This window comes from Bombus fervidus, chromosome 7, assembly GCF_041682495.2.
Source record: "Bombus fervidus isolate BK054 chromosome 7, iyBomFerv1, whole genome shotgun sequence".
NCBI classification, from domain to species: domain Eukaryota; kingdom Metazoa; phylum Arthropoda; class Insecta; order Hymenoptera; family Apidae; genus Bombus; species Bombus fervidus.
In genome coordinates, this window is record NC_091523.1 from 8709577 (window position 1) to 8729357 (window position 19781).

The following is a 19781-nucleotide window of genomic DNA, read 5'->3' on the forward strand; positions in this document are numbered from 1 at the left end:
AATAACCTATACACTCCCGCGAAAATTGATCCATTTTGTATTTTAGTTTTAATTTCTTTCTCACAATAAAGATAAGTGTATAGAACTATAAATATATAGCATATTTACGTTATTAATAATATACATAGATCAAGTACAATGAAGAATTAATTTTTTAAGTTTAAGAATTTACTTTGAATATATGTATATATTACTTTTATTAATTTTTAATATTGTGCTAACCTGTAGCAGTTTCATATAATTATTTTACGCGCCCATCGCCAAACGAGATATCGATATGTGGAATGGAATGATACGGCAAGAAATCGACTTTCAACCGGAAATCGTAAATAATCGTATATCGAACCTGCTGGCTTTTCTTCCTTTTCCGATATGACGTGCCACGAGTGTCTGGGTAATATTTTTCGTCTTTCATTCTCGTCATAATACGTTAGTTACAACGCCTGCGAAAATGCAAGCTGGTTTTCATTGGACCGGGTAAAACTGTTTGTTTTATTAAAAATATTTTTTTTGTATTTAATGTACCTAATATTTTTATAGTTTCAATTCGATCAAATTTGTCTTTTGTCTCTACCCAATCTGATGTAAAACGACAGCTTTTACATATTATGTTGCTTTATAAAATTGCTTATTCACTTTGCATGGTAACATCATTAACTTTCATATAATACGCAAGATATCATACATAGTTTCATAATAACATCCTAAGAAATAAGATTAAGTCTCTGAGCTCGAAAATAATATTATGTATTCATGGTTTCTATGTGTACATAAAAACATATTTCTGTATTTTTAAAGCCAAATTTTCCCTATATAATGTCTTTATTTTTAAAGTAGATTAAGTCAACATTGCATTTTATTACTAGAACTGAATAATTACATTTTCTTCTACATTTTAAAGGATATTTTCTATAAAATGAGAAAAAATTGTTATAGCAAATTATATAAGTAAACGGATTTTATTGCATGATTACTCAATCACCGTAATTGCGCATATACAGAGCAATAGAAAAACTCACTAGGCATTCTGGGTAAAATTTCTGTGAGTAATCAAAATGGCTGGTACACAACGATTTCCGTTTTCTGACTACGTTTTAATGTAATTCATTAAAACGATATTTCTTTAAAAAATTGGGGGATAAAATTGTAGAATGTAAATATTTATTTTTGTAAAGGACCGTCTTTTTACAGATTTCGAAATTATGTTGATAAAATTTTTATCAGATTTACAGGGCGTTCATTTTACTAAGGGACATAGATAAAAGAAGGGGTCGGGAGGAGTGTGCGCGCGCTGCATGGTGGAAGGATAGACGGCGGACGGTCGGGGAGGGCGAAAAAACGAGACTAGTTCATAAAATGGCGGCCAAGCTCAGGCCTGTGAACATATAGTACGCGGAAATTCGATCATTTTGTATAATGTCGCGAATTTGTGTATCAATAATCGTTTAATACAACGGATACGTGTATACGCGACAGTTTAATTATTAAATTAACGTGATATTGTGCATGCTGTGTGTAATATTGAGATATCGGTGCGACGCGCAGACGGAACGATGCAGGTGAGTGGTCGGGTTCGAAAATTGTTTAAGTTTCAGCTTTTCGTCAATTTTTTTTTAGCAATAATTGTTTGTTTCCGTTGCCAATATGAGCGTCAATGTTGTTTTAAAGAACAATTTGCGTGATATAGTCGCGGTGTTGTTTGGAATAGAGAAAAATTGCGTTGTCACATGAGTTTCATTGATCTACAAGGAGAAAAATCCTCGTAAAAACGAAAAAAACCACTGGAAATTTGTTTAAAAGATTTTTGCGTATAGGGCGGGGTCTTACTGACCTTATGAGCTCAGGGACTTGTCTTCACTAAATCACAATTTTCTGCAATTTTACATAGTTTCCAGCTTCTTAATAACCTATAAAGTTTGTTTACATTCATTCATTTTGACATTTATCACTTAAAATATCATTGTTCCACCCTAATTTTCGTTAAAAATGATTCCTTGTATTCTCCTTTACCTTGGGTCCATGCTTATTCAAAAATATTAAATAGACCCATTTTTGCAAATTAAGCTCAAAGATTGATACACATTCTCTGTATTATAGTTGAGACTGTGTAGCACAATCACCTGCAAAAGCTCTAACAATTACATGCTTTTCACATGGAAAATATTTCATACATTCTGAGCTTTTTCCTTTAGGAGGAATCATTTCTCTGTATTTCAAGAATTTTCATATATTACGAATAATATCTGATTCTTTATTTATGATATGCTTTCCATAAAATTTGAATTTGTATGGACACAAGTACATCATATATTAATTTTCTGTTTACAAATAACCGCAAGATAATACATTTGTAACTTTGAATGTCATTTTTACTAGAATTGTATACAAATAAGGTATAAAATTAAAGAGGACAATGATTCTTATAAATGCAGGCCTTACATTTGTCCCATGTTAGATATATTTTTATAGTTATATAATATTTAATATATAATACTGGATAATACATTTTACCAAGATCTATATAACAAAACATAATATTGAAACATTCAAGAACAAGGATTGATTATATAAATATCATAAACAAACTTATATCCTCTTGTGTTACTTAAATCTAAAGAAGTAAAATATAAAACTTCCTATGCAATGGGTATTTAAAATTTATTGTTTCTTAAGTTCGTAAGATATGATATAATTTTTACATACATATTATATACTGAAGTATATCTTTATTATATATAAGTTATTCATTGATGTTTATATCATTGTTAATGAATTAAGTATGGTATGATATTTTAAGTAACTGTGTTTTGGCTTTCATATTGCTACATAGTAGCAAAATACACATAATTGTAATATTTAAAACATTTTTTAATCTTATAGACAGTTTTGAAAAAAGTAAAGTTGGAACCCATTGAAGAAACAAAACTTAGTCAAAATAACAGTACTTTTCATCTACAAAAGTTTTGTTTCTGTTATATAGAAGCACACGGTGTTGCTATATAACTGTAGATATAGATTGTTTTCATAAGATGTAATGTAATATAGGGTTTGTTTCAACACAATATTGTGTTTCACATGACAGAGTTGCATTTTGTATTTTGTGTTATCTCCAACATAAATTTGTTATTATTTATCTTTGTCAATCTTTTACTGCTAAAAGTATTTAACTGCAGATGCAGATTACAAATACTATTTTGATATTGAAATTGATGATGGCTAATATAGAATTAATGTGTGAAATAAGTGTAAACAGTTTCTTTCTTCACTCATATGTTGTTCAAGAAACAGATGTAAGTTTATTCAAGTGTTGTGCATAATGTATTTGCTGAAATGTTCAATAAATCTGTATAGTACTTAAAATGTTGAATTACATTATTCTGAAATACCCATTATACCACCTTACATTAGTTATTTACAGGAAATTATATGTTCCTTAGATTAATCATTTACAGGAAATTCTGCAGCACTCTTCTATCGATTCATGGTTTAAGATAGTTACATGCAACGCATAGCAAATGTTGAAAGAATACTTCATTTGTTCAAAACTTGTGAACCTTCTTCCGGTTGAAGAATATTTTTCTTAAAGAATAGAATTTTCAATACATGTATGTAACTATCTTTCTGTTTGACATTTAGTAGTAGTTTAATCTATATTAATATAGATAACTAATTATATGTTTTCATTACTAATATATAATTGAATGTAATCCAAAGATGCAAGATCAAATATGCTAAGTTCCTAATATTTTATTAAAGTATACTTAGAAAGCATTTTAAAGACTCTGAAAATTAAGCATTTCTTAACTACAAAATGGTGGTCAAGAATTATAAAATGGAGGAAAGATCTTCTTGATAGATGGCACTGTTAATTTATCTGCGAGCTATGTTCTGAACATTAAAAGTATGCCAAGATATGGGAAAGATGTTGTTTTATTATCCTAAAAATATGCTAAAATAAATTTAAAGAACTGTTACATTAAAAGACATAAATAATACATTCAGAAAATTACTTATATTAGCATTAATGAGTAAAAACTATTCCAAACAACGCTGCGATTTATATATTTTTAAAGATAGGATAATGTTAGATTTGTCTGATTAAATTACAGAAAACGTTAGAGTCTGAGTCTGGTAAAGAATCTGGATCTGATTCTGAAAATGAAAGCAAAAGTGATAGCTCTTCTTCAGGAAGCAATACAGGATCTGGTTCTGGATCAGAAAGGTTGGTATTGGAACTACTATTATCTAATCTCTTCCTTTCAGAAAGTCCAAGACATAAGACAATGTGTTTATATAGTATTGCACAATTGTTACCAATATAATATGCTAATAATAGTAATCAATGCTTGATCATTAATGATGCCATATGATATTATTCCTTTATATAATGCGTGTTTGGCTTTCTGATATGTAAGGGATTATTTGACATGAATTACTTAACTTTGTGTATTGCTATAGCTTTATATAGCATTAACATTGCTTTGACAATCATGCTAATTTAATGTATCCCTTGAATTTTATATAAGCACAATCTTCAAGTTTCTGTTACTCATGCAATGTTTTCTTGTATATTGAAACAATTTAAACACTAGGTGAGCTAGTATCCTACTGCTTCTACTCATTTTACTTCTTATGATAATTTGTCCTAATAATATACATAGTGTATGTTAATTTAGATTGTACAGAAAGGTAAAAAACAGGAATATTTTCACAAATACATATATTGAAATATAAATGCTCAAGAACAAAATTACTAATATTAAAATATCTAAAGTTATTTCAAATTATCTAAAGTTATTGCAGTTAATTAGTATTGACAAATAAACATCTACTTTATTAAATATATAACGCCTTTGAGTTTATTATCTACATTTTTCATTCCAGACCATTCTATAACGAAAGATTACAAAATTATAGTTCAATATTCGATTAACATCATCAATGAAATCACCAATAAAATTTGGGTTTTGCAATCAATCGTTGTTTTAAGTTAACATTCGATATTTTATATTTAAAAAATTTGATGTTTGAATACTTTATGGATTATAAAGAATGATAGTTAAATAAAACATTGCCCGACTGCAAATGCAGTGACTCTAGCTCCTCAAGTGGTACCGGGTCTGGATCAGGTTCTGATTCTGATAAATCAGAGAAGTCGGATGCACCTGCACAAAGTGATAGCTTCCAGAGCAAAAGTTCAAATCACAGCACAGAAACAAAAGTTAGGCTTAAGAATGAGTCTAGTCGCGAGTGGGATGAGAATCCTGACATTTATGGAATCAGAAGATCTAGCCGTTCTAGGAAAGAGCCTGAAAGGCTTGCTACACAACGTGAAAGCGATAGCGATAGTCGCAAGAAATTTAAGAAAAGGGGGTAAGTAATATGAAAAAATTCAAATAATTATCGGAAATTGAAATTATAAACTCTATAATCCTTTCAGTTCCTTATGAATTGAATTAATATAACTACATATAATAAATAAATGCAGTTTTATTATTTAGACAATGGTAATTCAGAATTTGCATTTTTTAAAAGATGGTATTTTATAAATTTATGATATATTTACTTGAGCAAATATAAAAAATGAAGCTCTTCTTTATTTTTTAACATTCAAATATATTTCAAAAATAATGATCATAAAATCGAAAATATTATAAGTCTTAATTTTTATAATTTAGAAAAGTGATATTTATTGGAAAAATGAATTTGGATAATATAATATACAAGTAGCTGTTATGTAGTACGTTTTTACCTTACAACTTCAGCTGTGATAATAATTCTATGAAGCTTTTATGTTAATTATGTATGCACTTTTCTGTATTGCATATATTGTGTATCAATGTGCTTTTATATTTTTCATTCTTGATGTTTATATTTGTGTTTAATAAGCTTAGTGCTTCAAATAAATTTTTCCACTATAGCACTATTGTTTGTTTTCTATCTTATCTACAATTTTGTTTTGTTGAGTAAACTATTGCATTGTATTAAATAATTTTATTATTTATTGCACCTTTAGTTTGTGCTACATATCTATTCATATGCACTTACGTAATTTACAAAAAGAACTATTTAATAAGTATGGAATCTTTCACTTGAATTTGTGTTAGATTACCTGCATGTATATATATAAAATCTTATCAATATGCTATAGCAAAATACCACTTAGAAATCTTATGTTCTTATTACTAAAAGTAAGTAAAAATTATTACACCAGAAAAAGAACATTTTTTCCTTGTTATATATTACAGTCTTAATAAATTAAACAGCAAATTGCTGTATTAATTATTAGGTAATTATTCATTAATATTTTATCGAAGAGAACATTTTTATATCAAGCATGTGAATTAATCTGTATTTATTATTGAAAAGTAGAAGCAAGATTTTAATAAGTATAATTTAAATATATCATTGAAATAATAAACTTATATGATAAAAGTATCAAACAATGAAGTTTATAAACGTATTTCATTTTTTCATTATTATAATATTTCTTATATTGTTAAATATACATGTGCTAGCATTGTTTTTTTTTTTGCAGTTCACATAATTCATGGAACTCAGACAGTTCCGATTCTGAATCTGATGATGTCGAAAGCAGGAGACCACCACCTAGTAAATCGTTGAATAGACGCGCGGCACAAAAAGCCAAAGAAAAGGCAAGGACACGGAAGAAACGAATTTCAGAATCGTCTGAAAATTCTTCTTTTGATAGTGATGATAACAGGAGGTATTTTATTTTATTTTTCAAAAATAAAATACCATAAAATACTTTAATACCATATAATACTAATTAATTAATATTAACTCAAATCTGTTAGACAAGTTACAAGAAGAACTGGAACTGCTATTAGTTACAAAGAGGAAAGTGAAGAGAGGACTGATAGTGAAGATCTTGTAGAAATTGAAGAAGGTAGTACTGCAAATGCAGAACCAGATAATGCAGAAACAATTGAACGGATTTTGGGACAAAGAGTTGGTAAAAAAGGAGGTTAGTCTATCAAATAATTGTAAACTGTAAATTGTAAAATAATCACAAATTAATTATATCCTTATTTTCTCATATATTCTTCTATAGCATATCCTCCTTTAGTTACAGGAAATGTTACAACAATTTATGCTGTAGAAGAAAATGGCAATCCAAATCCAGAAGATTTGTCTAATGAAGAAACTGAACTGCAATATTCAATAAAATGGAAGGGATGGTCTCATATACATAACACATGGGAATCAGAAGAGTCATTGAAAGCACAAAAAGTAAAAGGATTAAAAAAATTAGATAATTTTATTAAACGAGAACGGGAAATCAAACAGTGGAGGGATTATGCTGGACCCGAAGATATAGATTACTTTGAATGCCAATTAGAACTTCAACAAGATCTCCTAAAAAGTTATAATAATGTTGAAAGAATTATTGCTGAATATAACAAACCTGATTCAGATCATCCAGATTATTATTGTAAATGGGAAAGTTTACCTTATGCTGAGGCCACATGGGAAGATGGAGCATTGATTGTTAAAAAATGGCCAGAGAAAATAAAAGAATTTCGTGAAAGAGAAGAGTCAAAAAGAACACCAAGCAAACATTGTAAAGTTCTTAAATCCAGACCCAAATTCCATCAGTTAAAAGGACAACCAGACTATATGGGAAAAGGTCGGGATTTGACTCTTAGAGACTATCAAATGGATGGATTGAACTGGATGATCCATTCTTGGTGCAAAGAGAATAGGTAGATTATATTTCACTATATTATATAATATCTCAGTATATTAACTAATCTCTCAATATATATATTATATTATAATGAATTTTATTCGTTTACAGTGTTATTTTAGCAGACGAAATGGGTCTTGGTAAAACTATACAAACAATATGCTTCCTTTATTATTTATTCCACACACATCAGCTTTATGGGCCATTTTTATTAGTGGTGCCCCTTTCGACAATGACTTCCTGGCAAAGAGAAATGTCACAATGGGCACCAGATATGAATTTTGTTACATATCTGGGTGACGTTACTTCCCGTAATGTTGTACGTAGTATTTTCTTATTCTTATAAATTCTAATTTCTTTTGCAATATTTAAAAGAATTGCATATTATAAATATATTTATCACATATTAAGAATATATTTTTTGTATACGTGTAGATTAGAGAGTATGAGTGGTGTTATAGCTCAAAGAGATTAAAATTTAACGCCATACTCACGACATATGAAATAGTACTTAAGGATAAAGCGTTTCTGGGTGCCTTAAATTGGGCCGTGTTGTTAGTAGATGAAGCTCATCGATTAAAGAACGATGATTCGCTCTTGTATAAAGCTCTCGCTGAATTTCATACGAATCACCGGCTCTTAATAACTGGTACTCCATTACAAAACAGCTTAAAAGAATTATGGGCCTTACTACATTTCATAATGCCTGCCAAGTTAGTAACTTTTTATGATTTTACAAATCTTTTCTTAGTCATAATAATTTTCTATAACCGTCTTTTTTGTTTACATAGATTTAGTTCATGGGAAGAATTTGAAAAAGAGCACGATAATGCAGCTCAAAAGGGATATTCCAAATTACATAAACAATTAGAACCATTTATTTTGCGACGTGTTAAGAAAGATGTAGAAAAATCTCTGCCTGCTAAAGTTGAACAAATATTACGAGTAGAAATGACATCTTTGCAAAAACAATATTATAAATGGATATTAACCAAGAATTACAATGCATTACGGAAAGGTGTTAAAGGTTCTACAATGACTTTCTTAAATATCGTTATTGAATTAAAGAAGTGCTGTAACCATGCTTTTCTTACAAAACCTACTGAAAGTGAAAGAAAGGACAATAATGAAGATTATTTACAACAACTAATTCGCGGTTCTGGAAAATTAGTTCTTCTTGATAAATTATTGGTGAGATTACGAGAAACAGGTCATAGGGTCTTAATATTTAGTCAAATGGTCAGGATGTTAGATATTCTTGGGGAATATCTACAAAAAAAACATTTTCCATTCCAAAGATTAGATGGAAGTATAAAAGGAGAACTACGAAAACAAGCATTAGATCATTTTAATGCTGAAGGATCGCAAGATTTTTGCTTTTTATTATCAACAAGAGCAGGTGGTCTTGGTATCAACCTTGCTACCGCTGACACCGTCATTATTTTTGATTCAGATTGGAATCCACAAAATGATTTACAAGCACAAGCTAGAGCACATCGTATTGGACAAAAAAATCAGGTATTTCGATATTTTGTATCGACATTATAATCATAAATAACAAACATTTTATTAAAAAGAATGTTTCATTTTATATAGGTAAATATTTACCGCTTAGTAACAAAAAATTCTGTAGAGGAGGAAATAGTAGAAAGAGCAAAGCAAAAAATGGTTCTGGATCATCTTGTAATTCAACGGATGGATACAACTGGTCGAACAGTATTAGATAAAAAAAGTGCAGGGACCAATAACAATCCATTTAATAAAGAAGATTTAAATGCTATTTTAAAATTTGGTGCTGAAGATTTATTTAAGGATGAGGAGGATGGAGATGAAGAACCTACTGTAATTATTCTAAAGAATTTAAATTATTCTAATTTAAGACTATATGTACAGATGAAAAGATTAGTTCTTATTATTTTTATTTAATTAGTGCGATATTGATGAAATTCTGAGAAGAGCGGAAACGAGAGATGAAGGTCCTTCAACAGTTGGAGATGAACTATTATCAGCATTCAAAGTTGCTAGTTTTGCTGCATTCGAAGAAGAATCCGAACCAGTTAATCAACCTAATGATAATGATGACGAGAGTAAAGATTGGGTGAATATAATTTTTTGGTATCAAATATACTTTATAATATTTCTATGTATAAAGAAATAAAAACATTTTTATTCTGATTGATTTTAGGCCGAAATTATTCCTGAAAATTTCAGAAAAAAAGTTGAAGAAGAAGAAAAATCAAAAGAAATGGAGGATTTATACTTACCTCCAAGAAGTCGAAAAACATTGCAGCAAATTAATCAAAGTGGAGAAGGTAAATAACGCGTTAAAGATAATATTATATATTGCTAAATGTTTGTTTCATTATCAAGGAAGAGGAAGAAAACGGAAGAAGCTCTCTGCTGATGATAGTGAAGAAGGAGAGGATTCTGGAAGTGAGGTTGAAGGTAGTGATGATGAGCGTCCTAAAAAAAGAGGTAGACCAAGGGTTACGCCACGAGAAAACATTAAAAGTTTCACTGATGCAGAGGTATGTACTTAGTTTAGAGGTTCGTACTTTATAATAATTTACATGTGTTCGAGTAAATTTAAACTCTTTTATTACACAGATACGAAGGTTTGTTAAAAGCTATAAGAAATTCCCTGCACCATTGAAACGATTAGATGATATTGCGGCGGATGCAGAATTGCAAGAAAAGCCAATGTCAGAATTACGCTTCTTAGGAGATCAACTAAAATCTAGATGCGAAGCTTGTTTATCTGAGTTTGAAAGTACTGCGAAAGAGAATAAAGGTGAAGAAGAGGGTAAAGGTCCTGGTCGTAAGAGAGGTAGAGGTCCTACATTTAAAATTGGGGGAGTTATGGTCAATGCAAAATCTTTCTCTGCCGCGGTAAAAGAATTAGAGCCTCTAGAACAAGCTTTACCATCGGATTCGGAACAACGATCTAATTGGCATATTGATATCAAGTGAGTATATTTTTTATCGAATTTTTGCATTAAAATATATTTATATACATACATACGTATTTATTTTATTATAAATGCTACTACACAGATTGAAACCGGCAAATTTTGATTGTGATTGGAGCTCTGAAGATGATTCTAGGCTTTTAAGAGGTATATACCAACATGGCATGGGTTCATGGGAAGCCATAAAAATGGATAATAATTTGAAACTGGGTGATAAACTTCTCCCAAATGGTAGCAAACTTCAATTAAAAAAAATAAACACTCGAGCCGAATATCTACTAAAAGTACTCAAAAAACAAATTGACTCCAAATTAGGAGTGGTAAGATATATTATTTTACTTTTATTGTATTCCCATATAAATCCCTTTTATCGTTGTAATCTCTCCCGATAGGGTTATGTCCTTATCCCGCATCCCGAATATCAATTTAAGGTAATTTCTAAATTCTTGATGGCTTAGATTTATAATTTATAGATTATTCATTTCATATTTGTATTTTAATATATATAAATATTAATTTTAGACTAAAGCAAGAAAACCGAGAAAACCGAAAGAAACAAAAACAGCAATTACAAAAGAAATTATAGAGGAAAATGATAGTTCAGGCGAAGAAAGTAATAAATCTAAATTCAAAGTCGAAAAGGTAAATTTATATACAATTAAATGTATATTTGTGTTATATATTTACATTTAACTCTAAGAAATATTCTATACATAAATGTATTCATGCTTATTTTACTTAAAGCCATCCACAAAGAAAGAAGAAGAGGTTGTTGTAAAGAAAGAAACTAAAGAAGAAGTAGAAGAGATAATAGAAGAAAAGAAAAAGGAGAAGAAAACTAAAAAGGAGAAAAAAGAAAATAAGAAAGCTAAGAAAGCAAAACAAGCAGCGGGTCCGATGCATTTTACTGCTAATAATGAACCAAGAGCTCTTGATGTTCTTGGCGATTTGGATCCTTCTATATTTAACGAGGTTATTAATTTAATTTATTTTAAAAATTTAATGTTACTTTTATATATCAAATATGCATAATAGTTTGAATATTGTATTTTCTACTATGTAGTGCAAAGAAAAAATGAGACCAGTAAAAAAGGCGCTTAAGGCTTTGGATAGACCAGACCAGTCTTTAAGCGAAGCGGAACAAGTCGCTCACACGAGACAGTGTCTTGTACAAATTGGAAACCAAATTAACACTTGTCTAGAAGAATATAGAGATCCTGAACAAATCAAAGAATGGAGAAGTAATTTATGGTATTTTGTATCTAAATTTACAGAATTCGATGCGAAGAAACTTTATAAATTGTATAAACATGCGACAAAAAAAGGAGGTGAAAGTAATACGAGTGCTACGTCTAGCCCAGAAAAGAAAGAAGAACCAACTAATGTAAAGGTATAATAATAAGAGATTTGTTCTTATTTTAATATTATTACAATGTAAGAAATATAATCAATGTAATTTATTTTATAGAAGCACTCCGAAAAACATATCGATAAACAACTAGAAAGTATTAAAGAAAGTAGATCACAAAAACGGAAAATCGAAGATATGGAAGAAAATTCAAATAGTAGCAGCACACCGAGTAAGAAACATCTCTCGATTATATCTGCTGTAAACAGTATCAGCAATACATCTGCGGTTACTATTGGTGTTACAACTATTACTCCCATTACATCGACTCCAAATTCTACTTCGAGTACCACTAATAGTGTAGACACGCCACGACATAAAGAAAAGGAATCCAAACATAAAGACATGAAGAGAGATCGAGACCGTGATAGGGATAGGGATAGAGCACATGGTGATAGAAATATGGACAGGATGAGTGGAAGTAAAGATGAGCGAATTAGGAGAGATAGCGGCGGTTATAGTATAAGTGGACACTATAGTGGAAGCAGAGAGGATGACCATTGGTTATCCCGTGACGGAAGAGATATGCGAGATGGAAGGTATGTATAATCAGTGTGATAGAAACAGTATAAATTCGTTTTTGTATAATACAATATATAATTTAGATTATCAATACCTAGATTTGGAGATCATAAACGTGACCGGTTTGATTCTTATGGACGAATGTCTAGTGGATATCATCGTGACAGAGATCGAGATCGCGATCGTAATATCCATATGAATGACAAACGGAGGTAAGTTATAAATTTAAAAGAATGAAAGAAGATTTTAACTAAAAATAATCATAAAATTCGTGTTCAGTGATTATTATAGATATCCATCAGGACCACCCAGTTATGGATACGGTCCAGGATATGGAGGTGGAGGTGGTGGTGGTTATCCTCCATCTGATATTCCTCCGAGCCATTTTAGAGGTCGAGGTTACCCTGGAGATAATTATTCTAACGAATGGCGACCAAACAAAGATTATAGACGAGACTATGATAGAAGACCACCTCCACCAAATGCTAACTCCTAGTGCTCCTTCCTTATTACCATCCTTGAATGCGTTGTTGAGCGGCTGTAATTTCGATGGAGTCTTGTGTTGTTTTACCTGACTGAGCATTTTATATTATGCTCCTTTAAACGTGGTTATTGTTTAAACGCGAAATTCTTTACACAGTTTATTCTGTGATTTAGTACTACTTGTGACTTGTACCTATGTATAAAGTTTATTCCACTGCTTATTTAATATGCAAGAATTCTACCAGGATTGAATGATCTTTTTAAGATTTTTGAGGAGAGTTGTGAAGATAATGAGTTTATAAATATTCTTAGTACATAATTGATAATTTTTTTAAATATATCGGGCCTCTTGAAAAGAGTGATGCTGAAATTTTAAGTTTCTATTCGTTAATATTTTCCGATATGTAAGAAATTATGTTTATGTATCTGAATCCGTTTTATTACAGTGCAATTATTGTAAGATTTGATAACGAACTAAGATCAAATTAATGTGTTTGTAGTGTATATTATTAAGTACAATGTTAAAATATGTACTTTAAAATGTATGCCTTCCCAAATCGCATATAACATATTTTGCATTTTCGATACTGATCATTAATATTCAATGGATGTATAGCTTATATACAGTTATTCACCACTTCAAACTATACTATGTTTTAACACAAATCTTCAAACTTTCATGATTGATTTATCGTTTAATAATTAATCTTACATTAACCGATATTTTATTGCACTGCGATAGGTATTAAAGTAATGATGTCTTATTTTATATGATGTCTGCAAAAATTGTACAAATTAGTCAACATTATATAAATTTTCTATTAACTGAAAACCCAAAAAAATTTTACATCAAAAGAAATATATAGAATGACATCATTTTGTGGTGATACGCAACGTAAGTGAGCTATATTATCATACTACGCATGTATTTATTGTAAAATTAGGAACAAACTACAAATATGATATTTGCTAACAGATGATTACATTCTTAAAAGAGAAAACAAATATTAACTTTCTCCTCTTTTATAGAATTTATACTTTCGCAATTGAATAGGTAGATAAGAATTCTATTTTTTCGTTCATTCTTTTAAAGTACTATAGTTTTGTACTTCATCAAAAACAATGTGAAATATTGTAAATATTAGAATAAGGAGATAGTTATATTCGATGTATATTTAACTCTGGAATTAATGGAATAGTATTCTGCTTTCTTGTAGAAAGAATAAACAAAAGGCTAGACCCCTCAGTCTTGCATCAGTTAAAAGTTATTGAATATAACTATAGTATTGTGATTAAAAGGAAAGGATATGAGTTTTTAATTATTCAACGATCAATATCTCTAATAGGGTATAAACATGTTTCTTGATCTTAAGTTGTGATAACGATTTGTAAAGTACGTAAGTTTTTGCGAAAACTTTGTATTTTATCACTTTTTCCATTAGAACATTATCAAAAATATTAATTGCGCTCCATTTTCGTAAGAAATATTTACGAATTTTATATTCATAAAAAAAATGAAAGTCATAAGCTTTTTGTATGTATGCATTAATTATTTTTCAACCTAAAAATCACGTAAACGCTAAATATTTTTTTTTCATCATCTGAGATTGCTTGGATCGCCTTTATTGGGCTATAAAATAACAAAAATTATTTTATAGATTATTTTATTCATATAAGGTGAATTTCTTAGCAGTAAAAATTTATAATTTTAGCGTGCATTTCTGTAAATAATAGTATATACATGTGATGATATATAACAAAGAGAAAGCAAAATTGTACACACGTTAACGATACTTCGTGTCTTACGTATACATAAAACAAAGTACATTGAAATTAAATCACAATAGAAATTTGCTAGTTTAAGTTTAAGTTTTTAATTGCAAAGTGATATTCTAAACAGTGAGCTATTTACATATAATTTATTATTAGCCGAATACAGACTACAAGTAATAAAACAAAAGATTGTTGTAAATATAAATTAAGAAAAATAAATGATGTAGTAGAATAATTTAATATTGTATAATTGAAATAGGACAATTACGATAATGCATTTTATTACTTTTTAGAAACATAAATGAAAGTTTTTGATGACATACAAGTCATTCTGAGAATTAATTCGTTTGACTATTTGCTAGAATTATTTTTTAACATATTTATTAGTATAAACGAGGGAGATCCTTTAAATATGTATTTAAATAATGGAAATATAACAACGGTTGGTTGTTAATATTTTATTCATTTTATTCATAATATAATAATAACAATATTTTGTAATTACAAATATTTTCTAAATTACAATGATTAATAATAAAATATAAATATTAATGCATAAAATATGAAATTATAATAGTTTATAATTGCCGGTTTTGACATGTAAATTCATAGATATATGTACATACATATATAAAATACAATACGTATTATACTAATAAAACACATTATCAAATGCAAATGCATCGAAGTAAGTATCTCTGTACAAGATAATATTATATTTTCAATTTTTGAAAATAATTTTTATAGTTAAAAGTTTGTATTTGATGTATAAAAACAGCAGACCATTGAACATTATGTAATAAAATCCCCTCTCTATTGGTATTCGGTATATATATGTATGTATATGTATGTACTCTGGTCAGGCTCAATTCGATTCTATCAACATACGAATAGAAAGACGTAATTGTGAAGAAAAGTGTAACATTACTAAAGTTAGCACGGAAAAAGGTGATCCTGTTTATCAACGTTTATACAAGGTATGTATTTTATCGACAAGATATAAAAATTTTATAATTTTGCTAAAAATATAATAAACTCTTGAGAATTATAATTGCCGGCGAAATGACATTTCAGTCTACAGTAATATTCAAGATAGTATACTAAAAGGCGTGTCTTTTGTTTTTATTTAATATTTCCCAATGCACATCTTAAAGAAGTATATTTAAGAATTATTATTTTTCGTATCTTATTTCTTATATGTAATTCGCATATATATATATATAAATAATTCATATTTATTAATTAAAGAACTGCGAACCAGATCTAGTTCATAATAATTTAAATACTGGTGACGTTTAAATAAAAACATGTATTCTATTTAAATTCATTATATAATTGTAAAATTATTACATGCAGTAATACAACATAATAAATTATAAAATAATTTTCTACCTGGGCATATTTAATTTTTTTATATTCATAAAAGTATAAATTTGCATATGTGTATATAAATAGTTTGACCATGAAGTATTAGTCTTTTACCTTTGAATATTTAAAAGTTAAATCATTCATACAGTAATTATAGTCCTAATAAGAGACTGACTCATAATCATATACATGTCTGTGGCTTGATGTAAGAAGTACCACTCTCGGTATTTATTAAATTCAAATATTAGCACTTAAAGATATGTTAAAAAAATTTATGTTCAAATAATTTCTGACAGATATTTCTGTTGTTCCAAATTTCTTTTTTGATAGAAAGAGACAATAACATTTATGTTATTTTCGTTTTTTATGTTGACTTTGGTATTTTCTACAGAAGATTTATTTTAACACTTTAACATTGGTATATACAAATGTTATTATAGTCATTTCTACATAGAATTTGAAATTGTCTTTTGTTATATATAATATACAATTGTTTACAAACTCAATATCGGATTTAACTCATTTTTGCAAAAATATGACATTGGCATTTCTTATACCAAATCAGAGATATATTTTATTATTTTTAGGTATCATCATTATGACAGACCAACGATTAGACTTCGTGATATTTGGAGCTACTGGATATACTGGAAAATATGCTGTAAAAGTAGCAGCACAATTAGCTAAAGAAAAACAAATGAAATTTGGAGTATCTGGACGCAGAAAGCAAGCTTTACAAGCAGTTGTTAAAGAATTTGCTTCTGATATTGGTAACATTAGATCATTAGGTTGTTGCATAATATTGCTTATATTATAATAATATAATTAATTACTTTAGAAGATGTACCTATATTGATTGCTGATTTGAAAGATGAAGAGTCTTTAAAAAAAATGACAGCACAAGCTAAAGTGCTTGTTAATTGTTGTGGCCCATATAGATTTTATGGAGAACCAGTAATTAAAGCATGTATTGCTACACATACTCATCAAGTTGATGTCAGTGGTGAACCACAGGTAATTTTTTAAATATGTTTCAAAATTATTAAAGTTAATAACTTGATATTAATTTTACTTGTTACTTGTGTTATATATTTTTAAATTATTTATCTTTTTATTTTTGTATTACAGTATATAGAAAGTATTCAATTGAAATATAATAAGGCAGCAGAAGAAGCTGGTATCTATATCATAAGTGCATGTGGATTTGATAGCATACCATGTGATCTTGGTATCATTTTTACACAACAAAAATTTAATGGTGAAGTCAATTCTATTGAAACCTATCTAAATACATGGGTAACTACAAAAGTTAGCGGTGCTCTTATTCATTATGGAACGTATGAATCAGCAATTTATGGTATTGCAAATTTCCATGAATTACGCGAGCTACGCTCCAAACTTTATCCTGAGAGATTACCTCAATTCTGGCCAAAGCTTAAATCAAGGTTAACAATAAAATAAACATAACATAATTATATAAATTATTTATAAATATATTAAATACATTTCTGCATTGTTTATGTTTCCTAATCTTAATAATCTTAATAACCTTTTAGGGGTTTCCTCCACAAATCTTCTATATCAGAAGGTTGGTCTATGGTATTTCCAGGATCAGACCGTTCTGTAGCTCTGCGTACCCAGCGATTTTTGTATGAAAAATATAAACAACGGCCAGCTCAAGTTCAAACTTATTTTACACTCAAGTAAGATTTATATTTATGTTATTATTAAGCTACTTAAAGTCAATCATAAGAATTATATTAAAAATTTCATATTAAATATTTTTGTTCTTTTTTAATGATAGGTCTTTGTTCTCTGTGTTGACAACCGCTATTTTCGGTTTAATATTTGTAATGTTATCTAAATATGAATTTGGTCGTAATTTGTTACTAAAGGTATGTCCTATTTTTTTAATTATAAAATACATATTTCATATTAGTTTGATACTTGAAACAAAAAGTAATGCAAGTTTTGCAAAATTTATTTGATTCTGTTTAGTATCCTACATTCTTTTCCGGTGGATATATAAGCCGTGAAGGCCCTAAGCCAGAGGTACTGGATAACACTCGTTTCTCCATAACCTTTAAAGCAGATGGATGGACTGAAGGATTAGTTGAACCTACTGATAAACATGACAAGTTACCAAACAAAGTAATGATTACTAAAGTTAGTGGAACCGATCCTGCATATGGTGCTACATGCGTTATGTTACTACTTTCTGCTATAACAATACTTAAGGAATCCGATAAAATACCTGTAACGTACGTTTATAGCTTTTACTTGAATGTATATTATTCCATATAAATATTATTTTATAATTTTTATTATATTGTTTTAGTGGTGGTGTTTTATCTGCTGGTGCTGCATTTAATAAAACATCATTGATCGATGAGTTGATAAAGAAGGATATAAAATTCGAAGTTGTTTCTTCCATTGAAACATAAAGACTTTCATATACTTACAGGTTACAGGTACAACTTTGCTCTATTATAGTGAAAACAAAAATATAGGAATGGGGAACATTGCATTTTTTGTTTTGTAGTTATATTTAAATTTGATACTAATATTTTCAATTTTCCAACTAATTAACACTCCACAAATAACTATTTTTTATAGAAATATTTTTATCTACATAATCGCATTTAAAACAATTTGCAGACGGTAAAATATTTTTCAAGTATTTTTGAATACTAAATAATAAGCTTGAGTTTGCAAAGATTATTTGAAACGTGCTTTGAATATACGTATAAAAATATATTGATATATATAACTAAATATATATATATATCGAAGGAAAAAAACGCAAAACATACTTATCTATGATAACACTGTATTTCTTTTGTATTTAGTTGACAAAATTAATTTTTTTATGAGTGTTCGTAATTGTCGTAATTTAATATATGATAATAATACTGATATAATAAAATAACTACTTGTTTTGATAAAAACAATAATACGTGATATATATATATATAACCCATTTACATTTTCTATAAATGTATCATTATATGAAGTATAACATAAAGAAAATATATTTATTGGTTACTGAAACTATGTATATGTGCTCGATTAACGCACATCATATAAATCTTTATATTTTTAATTGATGAATGAGTTAATGTTAATGCTTTATATTTTATTTCTTATACTTTAATAGATGTTAATCACTTGTATTATCTTCTTAATAAAACTGCTTTTCATTACAAATAAATTTACGTTTACATTTAAACCAAACCATTATATGATGAAAATTGACTTTGTTTAGACAACTATTTATCGTCCGCAATAGACATATTCAGTCACTTCATTTTTTAAATGGAGATGCCATTTTGATGCAATTGCTTTATATAACTGTACTGTTAAGTATTTATTCAGTATTGCACAAGATTTTAATTATTGTTTTGATTTTCCATAAAATTCAAATGAATGTATGTCATTCATTTATATAACTTACCGCTAAAAAAACTAAATTAATTTTCTATTTTTATTAATGATCATAATTTAGAGTGTTATCTCGATACTATGCAATAAACGATTTTCACAATTC

General features: G+C 28.5%; 2 protein-coding genes across 3 annotated transcripts; both read left to right on the plus strand.

The window, feature by feature from the left end:
• Nucleotides 1-353: 353 nt before the first annotated feature.
• Chd1 (chromodomain-helicase-DNA-binding protein 1) lies at nt 354-15101 on the plus strand. The gene is made up of 21 exons (XM_072006745.1): nt 354-1559; nt 4110-4222; nt 5092-5373; nt 6539-6727; nt 6819-6988; nt 7091-7727; nt 7823-8030; nt 8147-8424; nt 8503-9229; nt 9308-9553; nt 9642-9809; nt 9897-10023; nt 10082-10239; nt 10319-10677; nt 10766-11000; nt 11203-11322; nt 11425-11652; nt 11744-12070; nt 12149-12627; nt 12709-12822; nt 12890-15101. Exons 1-21 carry the CDS (start codon nt 1554-1556, stop codon nt 13104-13106), a joined length of 5388 nt encoding a protein of 1795 aa, XP_071862846.1. The 5' UTR covers nt 354-1553; the 3' UTR covers nt 13107-15101.
• Nucleotides 15102-15693: 592 nt separating this feature from the next.
• On the plus strand, nt 15694-19445 carry LOC139988943 (saccharopine dehydrogenase-like oxidoreductase). 2 transcript variants are annotated; one of them, XM_072006753.1, is made up of 8 exons: nt 15694-15843; nt 16822-17004; nt 17073-17248; nt 17363-17679; nt 17791-17937; nt 18039-18129; nt 18233-18495; nt 18573-19445. In XM_072006753.1, exons 2-8 carry the CDS (start codon nt 16833-16835, stop codon nt 18676-18678), a joined length of 1272 nt encoding a protein of 423 aa, XP_071862854.1. In that variant the 5' UTR covers nt 15694-15843; nt 16822-16832; the 3' UTR covers nt 18679-19445. The 2 variants fall into 2 exon arrangements, with proteins under 2 accessions (XP_071862854.1, XP_071862857.1); XM_072006756.1 differs by having other exon boundaries at nt 17076-17248.
• Nucleotides 19446-19781: the final 336 nt, after the last annotated feature.